General features: G+C 45.5%; 1 protein-coding gene across 4 annotated transcripts in view; it reads right to left on the bottom strand.

The window, feature by feature from the left end:
• LOC139266930 (vinculin) overlaps positions 1 to 17375 on the bottom strand; it is a 54050-nt gene extending 36675 nt beyond the window's left edge. For 3 of the 4 annotated variants that reach the window (XM_070884562.1, XM_070884564.1, XM_070884565.1), the window contains exons 1-4: positions 17246 to 17375; positions 10364 to 10579; positions 6831 to 7014; positions 1868 to 5221 (exon numbers count right to left, since the gene is read on the bottom strand). In XM_070884562.1, coding sequence (XP_070740663.1) covers positions 1868 to 5221; positions 6831 to 7014; positions 10364 to 10569 — 3744 coding nt within the window. In that variant the 5' untranslated portion in view covers positions 10570 to 10579; positions 17246 to 17375. Of the gene's footprint in view, positions 1 to 1867; positions 5222 to 6830; positions 7015 to 10363; positions 10580 to 16352; positions 16492 to 17245 lie in introns of those variants that run through there. The other variant, XM_070884563.1, reaches the window with a different exon arrangement.
• Between the last annotated feature and the right edge of the window lie 2411 nt (positions 17376 to 19786).

The following is a 19786-nucleotide window of genomic DNA, read 5'->3' as shown; positions in this document are numbered from 1 at the left end:
CGATCGGGAGAACCCCTGCGGATATTGACCTGTGGTCTCTTGTTTTTCCCTCAATCCTTTGCCTATGTCTGCAGATTGCAAAATCCTCGTCACATTTTTTTAAATCCCCACCCCTGTAATTGTCTTCCTACTCTTCTGACCAATGTGGCCACTTTTCACTTGTTGACCTAGACCATGCATGTCTGTATATTTAAGACTTTCTAAGCAGAGCTACTGAGAGATCCACACCAGTCGAGTTTCTGCTTGGCCAATATGGAATGTACACTTTCTCCCTGTGCAAACACACCCCAACAGAGAGAAGGGGTGTAGATTGGTAGAGCCAAGCCATTGGAAATCCTCAAGTATGCATAAGGATCATTCTACCTGCCGGGGCACTGGTTTGTGAGATAATCTGGATTCAACTGGATAGAATCCCAACCCCTAGTGCCATCTACTCCTCCAGGTCCACGATTGAACCAGGCTGGCTGGTCAGTCATCAGCAGTACCCTGAACTAGTGCCGACTTGTTTGGCTCAGCTATCATCAGATTGCCGAATTTGCCAACGAGGGTAACTCCAATCCAGACTCTCATTGCCAGGTGTCATATTGTCAATCCCAGAAAACTGCACTTAGCTCCCCCCATCCCACTCCATTCAGAGGAATTGTTACTTGTTGCTTAGTAGGTAACTGACAAACATGGGGTTGCCACATCAGTAGAACAGCAGGTATCAGGGTCTTCTCAACAACTCATCAAAAAAACATAAATACAAAAGCAAAATGCCTGCTGAGTATTTCCAGCATTTTATGTTTTTACACCAAAACACATGATCACCAACCTCCTAACCACAGTATATTGCACCCCATGAAACATTGGAGATGCACAGTTTCAGCAGCATCTGGTTGTCTCTCTGCAACTTGATCAGTAAGTATTGAACCCTAGCTACATGAGACCTTGTTGTCAAAACCAGCCTGCAGGTAATGCATTCCAGCACCTGTCATCACAAGTCTTGTGGTTTCTTTATCAGCTATATGAAGGGAATGGTAGCATAGTGGTTATATGGTTATATTACTGGACTAGTAATCCAGAGCTGGACTAATGATCCAGAGACATGGGTTCAAATCCCACCACGGCAGCTGGGGAATTTAAATTCAGTTAATTAAATAAATCTGGAATAAAAAGCTAGCATCCGTAATGGTGACCAAATTAATGGATTGTAGTAAAAACAATCTGGTTCACTAGTGTCCTTTAGGGGGCGAAATCTGCCGTCCTTACCCAGTCTGGCCTATATGTGACTCCAGACCCACAGCCATGTGATTGCCTCTTAACTGCCCTCTGAAATGGCCTAGCAAGCTGCTCATGAACTGTAGTGAACTCAAGAAGCACCACCTTCTCAAGGGCAATTTGGGATGGGCAATAAATGCTGACCTTGCCAGCCACAGCACATCCCATGAACGAATAAAATAAATATGGGTTAAGGGTACAGTTCCTACTACTTCACACCAATATAACTCTGGAGTCAAGTCCAGTCCAGATCTGACTCTAAAATATAATGTAAGAATCCATCATGGAGGACATCTCACACCACTTGACGCTGCATGGAGTATAGCTCCACCACGGGGTCTAGTCAGGTTTAAAAACACTTGCTGTTAGATTAGTTAAAAGAGTTAGGATAGGAGCATTGTGTAAGCATACACACTTATTTTGGCAATTTTCAGTCACAGACAGCCTGTAGTAGTGTGTTATCACCATAGCCTTTAAGTTACAAGTTGATGATCATCGCTGAATTATCAATAGGCATTTCATACTTTCCTACTCTGTTACCCCTATTTGCTTTATCTTTGTTCTGGATTTACACTGTTAGCAGCACCCGCTTATATCCAGCACTTACCTTGTCCAAAGCAATGTCTTGGGAACACACACCTTCTGGAGTAGATTTATAATGTCGGTCGCTTGTCTTGTGGTAGTCTTCTCTGACGGTTGAGACTGTTGGTTCATTTAATACATTTAAGTTTCCTCGATGTGGCAAATTCTCTGTTGCAATCAACGTCCTTTCTGTCAATTGTTCTTCTTGGTTAGAAAGGGATTTGGCCAAAGAGTTACACTTGATATCAGCCAAGGCACTATTCTGGAACCTTTGCTTAATGTCTTTGCAGGTTTGGTCATTTACACCCACATCCTGAAGTTGTGTCACGATAAAGTGAACTTTTGCACACCAGTCTCTTGCCAGGTACTGAAGTTTGGCAACGTTGTTTTTGTCAGCGTTGTCAGAGAGTTGCTTGGCTTCTGTAACTATCTGAGAAGTAACCAAAGGAAGGTCGGTAACAGCCGATACCAACATCTCCTTGGACTCCAAATGGGTGACGTTGCAAAGACTATTTTCCACCACTGCCTTTAGCTCTTCGATATCCATCAGTAGCAGATGCGCTTCCTTCTGAAACTGCTGCACTAGTCGCACTTTGCCATCTCCGTGCTTTTGGGCGGCACTGTTAGCCAGATGGAACAGCTGTTTTAATGCCCATGCGCAGTTGTGATTGACAAGGTCCATAAGTGAGGTTACAGCTTTCACTTTTATTGCCAGTTGCCTTTGGAGGAGCTGAAAGCGCACGGACAGGTTGCTCTTGTTCACTGGTGATTGGTGCAGGGTCTCTGCAGCCTGGATTAATGCTTCGCCGAGAACCTTCATCTCGTCGTTCACACGACAAAGTTTGACCTGGACGCCTTTCTCTTTGCAACAAACACAGGACATTGTAGCCGCCTGCTGCAGCCCAAGCAGCTTCTCGGAGACAGCCAGCAGTGCAGTTTGAAGCGGGCGTTTGTGTTCAGTAGCGTCCCTCAGGTCAGTGACGAGAAAGATTTCATTGTGTAAGAAGCCGTCTAACGAAGAGAGCAGCATCCGAATGGAGACAGCCCATAGAAGACATGCTCCTTCCAGCGTATCCCCTCCTTTGTTGAAAAGTGGCGACTCTTTAGTAGCGCAAACGATGTTATCTCTCAAGATTTTGGAATTATTCTGTGCCACTTTTAACCTCGAATGGACTTGCACTAGTTGGCCCCGAGCCCCGAGGAGCCCAAAACCTTCCGCGCCGTCAGCAGCCCTGGTGACCTCCCCAGCTGACTGCACACAGTTGGACAGTGAAGCCATGATCTCAGTGATATCTTCGGTGCTTTGAAGGTCCTGCGAGAGATTGTTAGCAGATAGATTGCAGACTATCTGCTTTATCGCAGCGTACCAGGGAGTTGCCAGTCTCTGAAGGATGGCTCTCAGATCACTAATCTTGTCCCACCAAGCCGTCGCGGCACGGTGCAGCCTACCCATGTCCTGCTGTCGGTTGAGCGCCACTTCCCGGGCCAGGCTGAGAAGATGCGGCGTCAGTCCTGCCACTTCGCCCTTCAGTGACTCAAGTCTTCCTTTCTCTTCCAATGGATCTGTGCTTGTTGCCGCTTCCCTGGCAGCATCCATGTAACTATTGGACAGTTCGAGTATATCTGCACAAGCGCCGTTGACTGCGGGGATGTCTTTAGCATTTGCGGCTGAGATAAGATCCTTCACCAAAAGGGGGAACTGAGCAGAAAGCCCAGAGCGTGTCTCCTTCACACTTTTAAACCCCTCTTCAGTCGGGTCATGTGGTGGAAGAGGTTTGCTTAAGTAATTATCCAGTGATTCAGAGGCTATGGCCAACTTTTGTTTTTTGAGGTCCATGGTGTGTATCAGTGAAAAATCCAAGTTACTTAAGCAACTCGTCTCCTCGAGAGCTTGGTGCTTCCGAGCGTGGTCGCGCAGGGGACTGAGGAGGTCGGGATGGTTGATGCCATCGACACCATCGCGGACCTGGTACATCAAGTCAATCAACTGTTGTATCCTTTGGAAGAGATCGCCTCTCAGCTTGGCATTCGCCGGCCTCCCCAAGCAGCGACCCGCGGCCGCCTGAACTGGCGGGATGGCTCTTTGGGACTCACGTACTAAAGCCAAGAGTCCGTTCCTGAAGACTGGCTCGGCGCTTTTATCCACACACCTCTCGGCAGCTTGTGCTACCCGTTGAGCCCGCGCGGTCAGCTTCTGTACCGAGCGGCTGAGGTTTGGGTGGCCCGCGGTCTTTTCACACTCCTCCTTGTCGGCCACAATCTCCTGGATGGACAGCTCGATGAAGTGGCGGACGTCGATCGCCGCGTCCAGAGCCGCCAGCAGCCCTGCCGCTTCGTGCAGCCAGTGCCGGCGGAGCAGCCGGAGTCTGTGGGAGAGCGCCGGGCTTTCGGGGTCGCTGCCCAGTGCGGCCAGCAGCTCTTGGCTCAGGCGCTTCAGGCGCTTGACCGAGCCCTGGATGGCCTGGCAATGGTCGGCCCGCGGGCAACTGGCGGCGGTGAGAGCGGCCACCCTGAGCATGCCGCGGGCGTGGCTGCGGAACGAGGCGGTGAGTAGCTGGAGGCTGGGACTGGCCGGCGGGGCCGCTGCGGCCGCTTTCAGCAGCCGCTCGAGTGGCTGCTCGGTGTCGGTGAAGGCGTGGACCATTTGGTGCAGGGTGGCGGTCACCACGCCGAGGCCCAGCTCTTCCACCGCCTTGATCAGAGCGTCGCATTCGGCCTCCATCGGCTGCTGGGGACGGTCGGACCAGCTCGCCCACCCCTTGCCCCGGTCGGAGAGCTGAGCCCGGAGCTGCAGGAGGAGCTGGCAGCTTCTCACCAGCCTCCGCCCCAGTTTCTCCTTTGATGTATGGGCCGCCACGAGCATGCAGTGGCAGGCCACCGCCTCCACCAGGCTGTCCAAGTTGCTGTGGGCGATGGAAGAGTGCTTGGCTTTGGATGCCAGGTCCTGAAGCTGCTGCAATCGCTCAGCGAACTGCCCTCCTCTGCCCTCCTCATGGTCTGCAGGTCCGCCCGTCAGGAGGCCCACTATATCCATGACTGCGGCGACCGTCTGCTCAGCGACGTATGTTTTGGCAGCCTTGGCCTGTTCGGCCTGGGGGTGCTTCATGCAGGCGTGCATGGCCGTGTGCAAACTCGGGACGCATTTCTTCAGCGTCTCCAGCGCTCGGTTGAGACGCTGCTGGTGAACGGGGTCACTCAGTTCCTGGAGGCGTCCTCCCGCCAGGTTGTTGAGCAGGAGCAACGCTTCTGAAAACTCCCTGAAAGCAGCGAGCAACGCCGACATGTCCCCTGCAGACTCCAGGAGCACCAGGCAGTCCAGCAGCCAGCGAGTGGACTGGATAATCTTACGGACTTCCACATCATCTGCTGTCAAGAGAATCTGACCCACAAAAAAATGAAATATAATTCTTAGAAAGAAACCCAGTGGATCATTTCATCTTAATTTAACAGAGCCATAGTCCATTTCAGGGTCCCTGATATGTGCCAGAGGTACATTCAAATCTAAAAACTGAATCCGTGACATCTTACATAGGATTACAAAGGATATCTGACTCAGAAACAGGCCATTTGGCCCAACCAGTCCATGCCGGCATTTAAGCTCCAGTCGAGCCTCCTCCCGTCTTTCATCATCTAAATCTATCAGCATAACCCTCTATTCCCTTTTCCCTCATATGCTTGTCTAGCCTCCCCTTAAATCTATTCACTTCAACCACTCCCTGTGGTAGCGAGTTCCACATTCTCACCACTCTTTGGGTAAATAATTTTCTTCTGAATTCCCTATTGGATCTTTTTTGGTGACGATCTTACATTGATAGCCTCTAGTTATGCTCTTCCCCACAAGTGGAAACATTCTCTCGCTATCCACTCTATCAAAACCTTTCATAATTTTAAAGACCTCTATTCGGTCACCCCCTCAGTCTTCCTTTTTCAAGAGAAATGACACCCAGCCTGATATGTATAGCCTCATTTTAAGGCATCAAGGCAAGGAAAATGACTCACTTGCCTAACCAATTGAAACCAATACAATAATAATCCTATTCTGAAGATAAGGATTTCTGTTTCTTTTTCTCCTGATTCATAACGTTCCACAGGTGTCAAGTACTTGGTTAGAATGGCTGCTCTTCATGTATGAGCCTAGACAATGAGCCTTGGCAGACTCATTCAACATTTGAACAAGGATAGCCAAGCCCCATTCTGAGTCTCTTTTCCTTCCCATCCTTGATATCCGCCTTTCAATCCCGCTCCCAAGGGAATGATTTTAACCCTACTCGCTCAGCAGAAACCTGGTGGGTGGGCAGTTAAAATCGTCTTGGCTGTTACCTGTCCGAAAACCAGCATGTTCGCAACATCTGTCATTTTAACCTGCTCTCCTGAGCAGGCAGCAAGGACATGCGTGCCTGGAGCCAAAATGGTCCTTCTTTACACATGCGTGTTGCAGCCCAATTACATCATTGAAACCCGACTGTAATTTTAACTCAGGCCTGAGTGGGAATCCACCTGGAGTTAAAATCGGGACCAGAGGACAAAATGCCTAGCGCACAGCCACCTTCATGATTGCTACTTTGCTCCCCCCACCACCACACAACACGACTAGAAATGGCAAACTGTATCTCCCTCGCAGGAGCTGGAGTACAATAACAGTCAAACCTTGGATTCAGACTCTGTTGTTGGGGCAATTGTAACCTAAACCGCCCATAGGGAAACTGATGGGATCAGCTGCTCCGCTGGTTTTACGCCCCGCCCAATTTTATTCTCCATTGAAATCAATGGGCAGGGTGTAAAACTGTCATTCCGCCTGATCCCGTGGGTTTCTTGTCAAGGTGGGTGAGGTTACCCTTACCCACTGTACTTCCAGTTGAGACTGCAGATGCTTGCTGGATTCCTGAAATTATTTACTTGGACTGGTGAAAAGATAGACCTAGAATTCCTAACTCTTAGAAGCTTTTCTCCATCACATTTATGTACCAGCGGTTCTGCTTAGAACTAACCTGCATAGTCCCCTGTAGGACATTCTGAGCAGAGGTGACTAGCTCATTCCTGTGTTCACGGAGTGCTGGCTGAATGCTAAGTTTCTGGGCTGCCATCAGGATGCCCTTTCCGGACACTGCGGCAAATTCTAATGCCAAGCCCATTTCACTTTTCAGCTGACCATCATCAGAGTCTTCCACAAATCTAAGCAGACAAAAGAAGTTGAATCTATTACAAATGGGATCAATCGTTGAAATTTTAAAAATCATAGAAACAAATTAGCATTTGAAAATGAGAAGACACGGGACCACTGCCTACTTACCTCATACAGTGCTAAATCTGCTCAGTTGAATACTGATACTTAAATATTCAACTTCATTTACTAAAAACAGGTGTTATAACAGAGTCAACGTGAGACAGTTTTTCTGGCTTAGGAATGACCAAACTTATGATCGTGGGATTAATCTGGTAAAAAACCTGCACAGACATGATGGGCTGAATAGCCTTCTTCTATATTGTAAATTTCTATTATATTGTATATATGGACATGGAATCATCATCATATGATTTGAGATAACCCATTTTGTGGTTCAAAGTGTAATTCCACGTTAATTATAGCATGTCATGAAACATCCTCTTCAACTCAATGTGTTCTGGCATCTCACATGTCTCCAATGCAATATCCTCATATATAATGTAAGTAAGTAATATGCTGCCTAACCAGCACCTAAGATCCATTGAAAACCTTTACCCATTAATTTGTAACAATATACTTTCTTGGTAAACTATTGCCTTTATCTCGGGATCTGTAATTACCCTGTGTGTCTAGGTAATTGTGTGAGGCAAATTGAAAAATGTAACTCTTCAAGAGAAGAAAGAGGATTAAAACAGTGTGTATTTCTTTCATATCACCTGCACACGATTGACGGAGAAATTGTATTGAGTACAATCTGCCTTCAAGACTGCCTCTGAAATGATGTTTTGGAGAGAGTATTTTTACTTTACTGAGAACAGCCACTAACTGCTGCGGATGTTTCACTGTTGCTGAGGTACAACAATAAAATGTTTCAGTGAGGGAAATTACAAACTGGCTAGAATCTAGATCTGAAAACACCCGCAAGCAAATAAAATAAATGCAGTAGCAGTGTGAGGGGGCTGCACTTCATACCACCCAACAGCGTGGCAGCATTGAGATAATCCAAAGAGCGGAGAAATAGTCCAATAATTGTTCCAAAAGAAAACCAGGTCATAAATTTGCTGTCATTCTGTACACCGTAAGTCTGCTGTGGCCACATTATGCACCTGTCACTCACGATGAAAGACCATTGTGCTTGTGTGAAAATAAGCTCAACAAATATATGCAAAGTTCTAAACAAAAACATCTTCTTTCAAAATTGGAGCTAGTATTAGTAGGCCATTCAGCTGTTTGAGCCTGTTCTACCATTCAATTCGATCTTGGCTGATCTGTATCTTAACTCCATTTATAAAAAAATACTGTTTTACAATTAGAGAACTCCTCCCACCACAATGTTTTCTTCTCTTCCCTCCTCCACTCCTGATTCATGCCGGAATATTGTTTTACGCAGCCACAGGACATCTTGTACCTCAGCAAAGTGCCCATCCTGTATGCGAGTATCAGGAACCTACTTAACCAAGTGGAGTATCACAGCTGAGCTGAATCCTGCTCTTACCCAGTGTCTACATAAACGCATTTTCCATCAGGGGTCATAAGAAATAGGAGCAGGAGTAGGCCATTTGGACCCTCGAGTCTGCTCCGCCATTTAATAAGATCATGGCTGATCTTATCATGGACTCAGCTCTACTTCCATAATCCTTTACTCCTTTATCGCTCAAAAATCTGTCTACACCTTAAATATATTCAATGACCCAGCCTCCACAGCTCTCTGAGGCAAAGAATTCCATAGATTTACAACCCTCTGAGAAAAGAAATGTCTTCTCATCTCAGTTTTAAATAGATGGACCCTTATTCTGGGACTAGTTTTAGTTTCCCCTATGAGTGTTTTAAAAGGAAAACACATTTATTCATTTCATTCCTTTGTAATTCTCACCCAATGCGGAATGGACCAGGGTGTCGCGGAGGGAACAGTCCCTTCGGAATGCTGAGAGGAGAGGAGGGGAAGATGTGATTGGTGGTGGGATCATGCTGGAGATGGCAGAAATGGCGGAGGATGATCCGTTGAACGTGGAGGATGGTGGGGTGAAAGGTGAGGGAAAATGTCTTTACCCAGAAGGTGGTGGGGGTCTGGAACTCACTGCCTGAAAGGGTGGTAGAGGCAGAAACCCTCACCACATTTAAAAAATACTTGGCTGTGCACTTAAAGTGGCATAACCTACAGGACCAAGAACTGGAAAGTGGGCTTAGGCTGTATAGCTATTGGTCGGTATCAATCTTGTCGAGCCCCCTCATTATCTTATAAATTTCAATAAGATCACCTCTCATTCTTCTGAACTCCAATGAGTATAGGCTCAACCTACCTTCATAAGTCAACCCCCTCATCTCCGGAATCAACCTAGTGAACCTTCTCTGAACAGCCTCCAATGCAAGTATATCCTTCCTTAAATATGGAGACCAAAACTGTATGCAGTACTCCAGATGTGGCCTCACCAATACCCTGTACAGTTGTAGCAGGACTTCTCTGATTTTATACTCTATCCCCCTTGCAATATAGGCCAACATTCCATTTGCCTTCCTGATTACTTGGCTGTACCTGCATACTAACTTTTTGTGTTTCACGCACAAGGACTCCCAGATCTCTCTGTACTGCAGCACTTTGCAATTTTTCTCCATTTAAATTATAATTTTCTTTTCTATTATTTCTGCCAAAGTGGATAACCTCACATTTTCCCACATTATATTCTATCTGCTAAATTTTTGCCCACTCACTTAGCCTGTCTATATCCCTTTGCAGATTTTTTGTGTCCTCACAATTTGCTTTCCCACCCAATTTGTATCATCAGCAAACTTGGCTACATTACACTTGGTCCATTCATCCAAGTCATTAATATAAATTATAAATAGTTGAGAACCCAGCACCGAACCCTGCGGCACCCTACTAGTCACTGTTTGCCAACTGGAAAATGACCCATTTATCCCGACTCTCTGTTTTCTGTTAGTTAGCCAATCCTCTATCCATGCTACTATATCACTGGATAGCAAATAGGAGCAGCCATGAACCCAAGCTGATTTTTCTTATCCGTACTCCAGGGATGCTGACGTCCATCATGATACTCCTTACTAAAGCCTTGACTGAAATCAGTGAACTCAGCACAAAACCAAGATCGAACCTTAGATAATCCTAGTCTGTGTGGCTCACTATTGGGAGGTGGCTTTACCCAGCAAGACATTGGGAGAGCTTCACAATCGCAGTATTTGATTGGAATGGGATTGATATGATTTTTTTTTGAATCGCATTCATGAAGCAGATCTAAATAACTCACTTATGACTGTGGCAACTGTGATTTATGAAGAAAGCCTAACTGATATCACAAACATGTCAGCACCCTTGCTCCCATCAATGTGCCAGGGACTTACCGTTTTGCAGCACGAACAAGTTCTTCAGTTGCTTTGGCCACTTCCTTAGCTGCTGGCTCTAGATCAGAGAAATTTTCATCGTCGATGTCTCTCCATTCACTTAGAATGATCAAATGGGACACTTGAGCAGCAATAGGTGCTATGATTCTTTCAGCGCTCTTGGTCTTGATTAGAGCACCGATCCCATTTTGACAAAAGGATGCCATTCACATAAGGCTAGAAGTATAGAAAGAATTTTATTCTGAGAGCATATATATTTGTCTACAGCAAGGTGCCTATTTTAGTTGACCAATAAGAGCGACACGGGTTTCCTTGGTGTCATCAACAGAAAATAAATCTATAAGCGCCCACTCGTGAGCAGGCACAACTAATAGGAAAATTCAGACAAAAAGACTAATTTAAACAAAGGAGAGACATATAAACCTAAACATTAATATTATTTGTGTCCACCAGACACTCTATTCCTTGCGATGCCCACGCGGGAAAATCAAAAATGATCATTTGCAAATGCAAAACAACATGTAGTGAATCAAAGCAATAGCACATAATTTTCTTTCTTTGAAAAGGAAAATTCATTTATTCATTTCTTTCCTTTGTAATTCTCACCCAATGCGGAATGGACCAGGGTGTCGCGGAGGGAGCGGTCCCTTCGGAATGCTGAGAGAGGAGAGGGGAAGATGTGATTGGTGGTGGGATCATGCTGGAGGTGGCGGAAATGGCGGAGGATGATCTGTTAAACGTGGAGGATAGTGGGGTGACAGGTGAGGGGAAATGTCTTTACCCAGAGGGTGGTGGGGGTCTGGAACTCACTGCCCGAAAGAGTGGTAGAGGCAGAAACCCTCACCACATTTAAAAAATATTTGGATGTGCACCTACAGGGCTACGGACCAAGAACTGGAAAGTGGGATTAGGCTGGATAGCTGGCGCAGACATGATGGGCCGAAATAGCTTCCTTTCGTGCTGTAAATTTCTATGATTCTATGAGCCTGGTTTAGTTATATCAGATAAAATTTCACATGGATAAATGTAAGTTCATGAATATTGGAACATGAAGCCTGTGAAGGGGACATCCTTTGAATAAAGAACCCACATACCTTTGGGTGTAAAGCATACCTACTTTTGTTGTAAGGAGATCACACAGAAACACTTCCAAGTATGCAATGTGTTTTCAGCATTAATTTGCAGGCCTACACAGAAACATAGAAAATATATGCAGGAGTAGGCCATCCGGCCCTTCGAGCCTGAACCACCATTCAATAAGATCATGGCTGATCATTCCTTCAGTACCCCTTTCCTGCTTTCTCACCATACCCCTTGATCCCTTTAGCCTCAAAGGCCATATCTAACCCCCTCTTGAATATATCCAATGAACTGGCATCAACAACTCTTTGCGGTAGGGAATTCCACAGGTTAACAACTCTCTGAGTGAAGAAGTTCCTCCTCATCTCAGTCCTAAATGGCTTACCCTTATCCTAAGACTATGTCCCCTGGTTCTGGACTTCCCTAACATCGGGAACATTCTTCCTGCATCTAACCTGTCCAGTCCCGTCAGAATGTTATATGTTTCTATGAGATCCACTCTCATCCTTCTAAACTCCAGTGAATACAGGCCCAGTCGATCCAGTCTCTCCTCATATGTCAGTCCTGCTGCACTCCCTCAATAGCAAGAATGTCCTTCCTCAGATTAGGAGACCAAAACTGAACACAATATGGTGGGGCCTCACCAAAGCCCTGTACAACTGCAGTAAGACTTCCCTGCTCCTATACTCAAAACCCCTTGCTATGAAGGCCAACATACCATTTGCCTTCTTCAGCGCCTGCTGTACCTGCATGCCAACCTTCAATGACTGATGAACCATGACACCCAGGACTCATTACACCTCCCCTTTTCCTAATCTGCCGCCATTCAGATAATATTCTGCCTTCGTGTTTTAGCCCCCAAAGTGGATAACCTCACATTTATCCACATTATACTGCATCTGCCATGTATTTGCCCACTCACCTAACTTGTCCAAGTCACCCTGCAGCCTCTTAGCATCCTCCTCACAGCTCACACCGCCACCCAGTTTAATGTCATCTGCAAACTTGGAGATGTTACACTCAATTCCATCATCCAAATCATTAATGTATATTGTAAATAGCTGGGGTCCCAGCACCGAGCCCTGCGGCACTCCACTAGTCACTGCCTGCCATTCTGAAAAGGACCCGTTTACCCCGACTCTCTGCTTCCTGTCTGCCAACCAGTTCTCTATCTACGTCAGTACATTACCCCCAATGCCATGTGCTTTGATTTTGCACACCAACCTCTTGCGTGGGACCTTGTCAAAAGCCTTTTGAAAGTCCAAATACACCACATCCACTGCTTCTCCCCTGTCCACTCTACTAGTTACCGTATATACTCGCGTATCATGCGACTTTTGAAGACCTAAATTGTAACCTAAATTTGGGGGGTCGCATGATACGCGAGATACAAAATTTGCGGGTGTGAAGTGCTGGCCAAGATTAGGCTGTTAGGCTGTTAAGCAGACCGTATCCACGCTGAATCTCGGCAGGTATCTCCTGGGCTGGATTGCAGCCTCTATTGTCACTTGTACTGTATCTTTGCTGTGGTCTAGAGATCGCCACCCACAACTCCCTCTGAAGTTTGCTGCATTATTAGAGGCTTTAACAATCAAATCTCCATCTATCTCAGCCCATGCTTCTTTTACCCGCAAACACAGTAGAGGCAAATCCGGAGCCTTCATAGTCCCTCCCTTCGTAAATGATTTCTCTCCTTCCATCATCCAGTCATTCCATTTCTTTCTTATATTGTCTTTAAATGGCTTATTAATGGATACGTCAAGTGGCTGAACGACGCTAGTCAAGCCAGCTGGAATGATTGCTATATCGGTGTTCGATTCGCGAACAGCTTTCACAACAGAATCCACTCGATGTTTCATGATTCGGTTGTTAAGGTCTGTATTCGATCGTTGTTATGTGTTAGGGTACTTGTTATGTGTTGGGTACTTGTTAAACTTGTTTGAAAGCCTAGCCTAGTGGCATCTGGTATCTCAAAAAAGTGACTCGCATGATACATGAGATATATGATAAAATCATGTTTTGGGGACGAAAATTTAGGGGTCGCATGATACGTGAGATCGTAGTATACGCGAGTATATACGGTACATCCTGAAAAAATTCCAGAAGATTTGTCAAGCATGATTTCCCCTTCATAAATCCATGCTGACTTGGACCAATCCTATCACTGCTTTCCAAATGTGCTGCTATTTCATCCTTAATGATTGATTCCAACATTTTCCCACTACTGATGTCAGGCTAACTAGTCTATAATTACCCGTTTTCTCTCTCCCTCCTTTTTTAAAAAGTGGTGTTACATTAGCAACCCTCCAGTCTATAGGAACTGATCCAGAGTCGATAGACTGTTGGAAAATTATCACCAATGCATCCACTATTTCTAGGGCCACTTCCTTAAGTACACTGGGATGTAGACTATCAGGCCCTGGGGAATTATTGGCCGTCAATTTCCCTAATACAATTTCCCGCCTAATAAGGATATCCTTCAGTTCCTCCTTTTCACTAGACCTTCGGACCCCTAGTACATCCGGAAGGTAATTTGTGTCTTCCTTTGTGAAGACAGAACCAAAGTACTTGTTCAACTGGTCTGCCATTTCTTTGTTCCCCATGATAAATTCACCTGAATCCGACTGCAAGGGACCTACGTTTGTCTTCACTAATCTTTTTCTCTTCACATATCTATCGAAGCTTTTGCCGGCATTTTTTATGTTTCCGGCAAGCAACCTCTCGTACTCTACTTCCCCCTCTTAATTAATCCCTTTGTCCTCCTCTGCTGTATTCTAAATTTCTCCCAGTCCTCCGGCTTGCTACTTTTTCTGGCTAATTTGTATGCCTCTTCCTTGGATTTAACACTATCCTTAATTTTCCTTGAGCCACCTTCCCCGTTTTATTTTTACTCCAGACAGGGATGTACAATTGTTGAAGTTCGTCCATATGATCTTTAAAGGTTTGCCATTGCCGATTCACCGTCAATCCTTTAAGTATCATTTGCCAGTCTAATCTAGCCAATTCGCGCCTCATACCATCAAAGTTACCTTTCCTTAAGTTCAGGACCCTAGTTTCTGAATTAACTTTGTCACTCTCCATCTTAATAAAGAATTTTACCATATTATGGTCACTCTTCCCCAAAGGGCCTCGCACAACAAGATTGCTAATTAGTCCCTTCTCATTACACATCACCCAGTGTAGGATGGCCAGCTCTCTAGTTGGTTCCTCGACATATTGGTCTAGAAAACCATCCCTAATACACTCCAGGAAATCCTCCTCCATCGCATTGCTACCAGTTAGGTTAGTCCAATCAATATGTAGATTAAAGTCGCCCATGATTACTGCTGTACCTTTATTGCACACATCCCTTATTTCTTGTTTGATGCTGTCCCCAACCTCACTACTACTATTTGGTGGCCTGTACACAAATCCACTAGCGTTTTCTGCCCTTTGGTATTCCACCCATACTGATTCCACATCATCCAAGCTAATGTCCTTCCTTACAATTGCATTCATTTCCTCTTTAACCAGCAATGACACTCAGTCTCCTTTTCCTTTCTGTCTATCCTTCCTAAATGCTGAATACCCCTGGATGTTGAGTTCCCAAACTTGGTCACCCTCATCACATCATACCCGTTAACTGCTATCTGCGCAGTTAATTCGTCCACCTTATTCCGAATACTCCTCCCATTGAGGCTTGTCTTTTTAAAACACTTTGACCCTTTAGAATTCTGCTGTAAAGTGGCCTTTTTGTTTTTTGCCTTGGGTTTCTCTTCCCTCCACTTTTACTATTCTCCTTTCTATCTTTTGCTTCTGTCTCCATTTTACTCCCCTCTGTCTCCCTGCATAAGTTACCATCCCCCTGCCATATTAGTTTAACTCCTCCCCAACAGCACTAGCAAACACTCCCCCTAGGACATTGGTTCCGGCCCTGCCCAGGTGCAAACCGTCCGGTTTGTACTGGTCCCACCTCCCCCAGAACCGGTTCCAATGTCCGAGAAATTTGAATCCCTTCCTTCTGCACCACTGCTCAAGCCACGTATTCATCTGAGCTATCCTGCGATTCCTACTCTGACTAGCACGTGGCACTGGTAGCAATCCTGAGATTACTACTTTTGAGGTCCTACTTTTTAATTTAACTCCTAGCTCCCTAAATTCGTCTCATAGGACCTCATCCTGTTTTTTACCTATATCGTTGGTACCTATATGCACCACGACAACTAGCTGTTCACCCTCCCTTTTCAGAATGTCCTGCACCCGCTCCGGGGACATCCTTGATCCTTGCACCAGGGAGGCAACATACCATCCTGGAATCTTGGTTGTGGCCGCAGAAACGCCTATCTATTCCACTTACAATCGAATCCCCTATCACTATTGCTCTCTCACTCTTTTTCCTGCCCTCCTGTGCAACAGAGCCAGCCACGGTGCCATGAACCTGGCTGCTGCTGCTCTCCCCTGATGAGTTATCCCCTCAACAGTACCCAAAGTGGTGTATCTGTTTTGCAGGGGGATGACCGCAGGGGACCCCTGCACTACCTTCCTTGCACTGCTCTTCCTGTTGGTCTTCCATTCCCTATCTGGCTGTGGACCCTTTACCTGCGGTAAGACCAACTCACTAAATGTGCTATTCACATAATTCTCAGCATCGTGCATGTTCCAGAGTGAATCCACCCGCAGCTCCAGTTCCGCAACGCGGTCCATCAGGAGCTGGAGGCGGATACACTTCCCGCAGATGTAGTCGTCAGGGACACCGGAGGCGTCCCTGATTTCCCACATGGTACAGGCGGAGCATAACACGTGTCCGAGCTGTCCTGCCATGACTTAACCCCTAGATTTACTTCATTTGGCAACAACAATGCTAAATGTTATTTACTGATATAGAAAAGAAAAAGAAAAGCTCCTTACCAATCACCAGCCAATCACTTACCCCCTTGGCTGTGACTTCACCTTTCGATTTCTTTCTACTTTTTTTTTGCCTCCCTGCTGCAGCTGCACAAGTTCACCTCTCCGAGCTGCCGCCACGTTGGGCCTTTTATAGGCCTGCCTCAGCGATCTCCCGCCTCGCTGAGCTGCTGCCGCCGCGTTGGGCCTTTTATAGACCTGCCTCAGCGATCTCCCGCCTCCAAAGGGACACAATTAAGTGCCTCTCCTTAGAACGGTGATACCACCAGAATTTGTAGGCAGAAATTGGAGTTGGTCCACCCAAACTCAAATGAACTCAGGATGGTAAGGTTAGCAAAAATCAAAACAAAATTCCACATGGTACCCATCGGTCACAGGGGCACGCAGTGAGCCAATGGACATCGCATATTTGTGTTCAGAATCACCGAATGTGAACTATCAGGGCAGTGAAGACATTTACCTAAGAATGTAGAACAGCAATAGGCCATTCAGCTCCTTGAATCTGTTCTGCCATTCAATTAGATCATACAAATCTATAGATCTCAGTCTTGGAAAATTTCAATTGGCCCAGCATCCACAATCTTTTGAGGGTGAGGGTTCCAGATTTCCACTACAGTTTATATGAAAAGGTGCTTCTTGATTTCAGTTCCTAAATGGCAGAAAATCGTGGGTTTGCTAACCAAAGGCCTCAATATAAATGTTGTTAAAATCCAAAGCCAGGAACAGAAAACAAAGTATATTTTGATGTTTTTCATCGATTCAAATAATAATTAATGTTCAAATATATTGTGTCAATCTAATAACTGGTCGGACACAATAAATGGGGCACCGATTCTGCAGATCTATGCATGGCAAATAGAGTGACAGGCCTGACGCGACAGCTCTCTCTACCCGCATGGCTCCTGCTCCTCCTCTTACCTTACAGTCCGTGAAGAATACTGTAATTTGGGGAGTGTGGCAGCGAGGCAGTACTTATCAATGAGGAAAGAGGGGGAAAGGCTACGCTTGTCAGTGACGTGCACCTGAAGCCTTGAATTCCGGCTGCAACCCTGCAGTGACAGCGCGTTCCCGTCTCTTAGCAACCGCCATTCACATTGTCTGGCGACTCCGGGCTCGGTTCTGAAAGACAATGCGAGGCCGCGCCAAGCCACGAGTGCCAGGGCGCTGCAGCCCTGGCTCCAGTATTTAAAGCGCGTGTGTGTGTGCTTGGGGGGAATGGGTGTGGGTTATTTACACACTTCTGACAGTAGGATCATCAGGCCATTGATGCATTTCAAATAAATCAGGCTGAAAGGTCTATTGTTTGTCAAGCGTTTTGTATTTCAAGTATGTTTCGCTCATTTACTTATTTCCAGCTAGTCGTGTTTCGCCCAGGCAAGCAGCTCTGGAAGAAATGATACAGTAGAGAAGGCGGCCATTCGGCCCATTGTGCCTTTGAAAGAGCGAGCCGATTAATCCCCCTTTGATAATCGAAGGTAAAACTGACGAGTGAATGATAGGAAGCAAGCTATGTTAACGTTTGCAACCTTGTTCTTGTGATATCTTTAGACACAGCTACACAAGCACAAACTACAAGATGGCTCCTTGACGGAACTGTGATCACATGACCTTTTCTTGTTATTACATCAGTAGTTGTTATTAATCAGTAGTCCACTAGATGGAGCTCTATTACACTTCTCCCTCCTTATTGAAGAAGTTAATCATAACAAAAGAATCATTATACATAACTTGCATGATATACACAACAAAAGATATTAACTTATTTTTCCATATTTACAAACCAAACTTAACCACTGTTTTTCTGTTCCAGAGAGGATACATTCGTTCTTGAACAGGACTTTCCAATCGTGTTACATAAGAACATAAGAAATAGGAACAGGAGTAGGCCATACGGCCCCTTGAGCCTGCTCTGCCATTCAATAAGATCATGGCTGATCTGATCATGGATTCAGCTCCACTTCCCCGCCTCCTCCCCATAACCCTTTATCTCCTTATCGTTTAAGAAACTGTCTATTTCTGTCTTAAATTTATTCAATGTCCCAGCTTCCATAGCACTCTGAGTCAGTGAATTCCACAGCTTTACTACCTTCCAAGAGAAGAAATTTCTCCTCATCTCTATTTTAAATGGGCGGCCCCTTATTCTAAGATCATGCCTTCTAGTTCTAGTCTCCCCCATCAGTGGAAACAACCTCTCTGCATCCACCTTATCAAGCCCCCTCATAATCTTATACATTTTGATAAGATCATCTCTCACTCTTCTGAATTCCAATGAGTAGAGGCCCAACCTACTCAACCTTTCCTCATAAGTCAACCCCCTCATCCCCGGAATCAACCTAGTGAACCTGTTGGACTTAGACTCATTCCAGGCTGAGCCTAAGGGGTTTTCTCCAAGGACTGACCTTGATCTACACCTTCAGACTGTTTGTCTGCCTGACTCGGACTCGACTTAAATTTTGACATTCTCTTGGACTTGTTTCTATTACAGCTGATGCAGGATTTGCTACTGGTACTCTATACTTTAATAAGACTATCTGACATCAGAATAAATTGATCCTAATTTTGAACTCCATCCACATCTGTAGGTAAAATATGATCAATGTGAACAAACCTAACTCTTCCATGATCAAACATCTTGACCAAATATGTGCGAGGGCCATATATCTTTGCTACTCTTCCTGATAACCACTTTAACCATTTATGGTGATGGTTTTTCACACTAACCTTCTGATTCAATTTCACACCTCTCTCTTTCTCTATCTCTATCATGACTCTCTTTCTGCCTTGATTGTTTCTCTTCTACTGATTGTGTCAAGTTTGGCTTTAACAACGAGAACCTGGTTTGTGGCTGTCATTTGAGAAACAACTCTGCTGGTGTTCTACCAGTAGTTGTATGAGGCGTATTCCGATAAGTAATCAGAAAATTTGCCAGTTTATGGTCCAATGACAACTGCCGTTTCCTTGGATTTGGATCCAACATTTACTTGTTGAGGGCATGTTTTACAATTTGTACTGTGCACTCTGCTGCACTATTTGAAGCAGGGTGGTATGGTGGTACCTTGGTATATTCCACACCATTTCTGCTCATGAACTGTGCAAATTCTTCTGAACAAAATTTGCGGCCCATTATCAGACACAATTTCTTCTGGGAGGCCATATAGAAACATAGAAACATAGAAACATAGAAAATAGGTGCAGGAGTAGGCCATTCGGCCCTTCTAGCCTGCACCGCCATTCAATGAGTTCATGGCTGAACATTCAACTTCAGTACCCCATTCCTGCTTTCTCGCCATACCCCTTGATCCCCCTAGTAGTAAGGACCTCATCTAACTCCTTTTTGAATATATTTAGTGAATTGGCCTCAACAACTTTCTGTGGTAGAGAATTCCACAGGTTCACCACTCTCTGGGTGAAGAAGTTCCTCCGCATCTCGGTCCTAAATGGCTTACCCCTTATCCTTAG

The sequence above is a fragment of the Pristiophorus japonicus genome, chromosome 7 (genome assembly GCF_044704955.1).
Source record: "Pristiophorus japonicus isolate sPriJap1 chromosome 7, sPriJap1.hap1, whole genome shotgun sequence".
Taxonomy (NCBI): domain Eukaryota; kingdom Metazoa; phylum Chordata; class Chondrichthyes; family Pristiophoridae; genus Pristiophorus; species Pristiophorus japonicus.
Note: the sequence above shows the minus strand (reverse complement) of the source record. Positions and strands in the feature narration are given on the sequence as shown.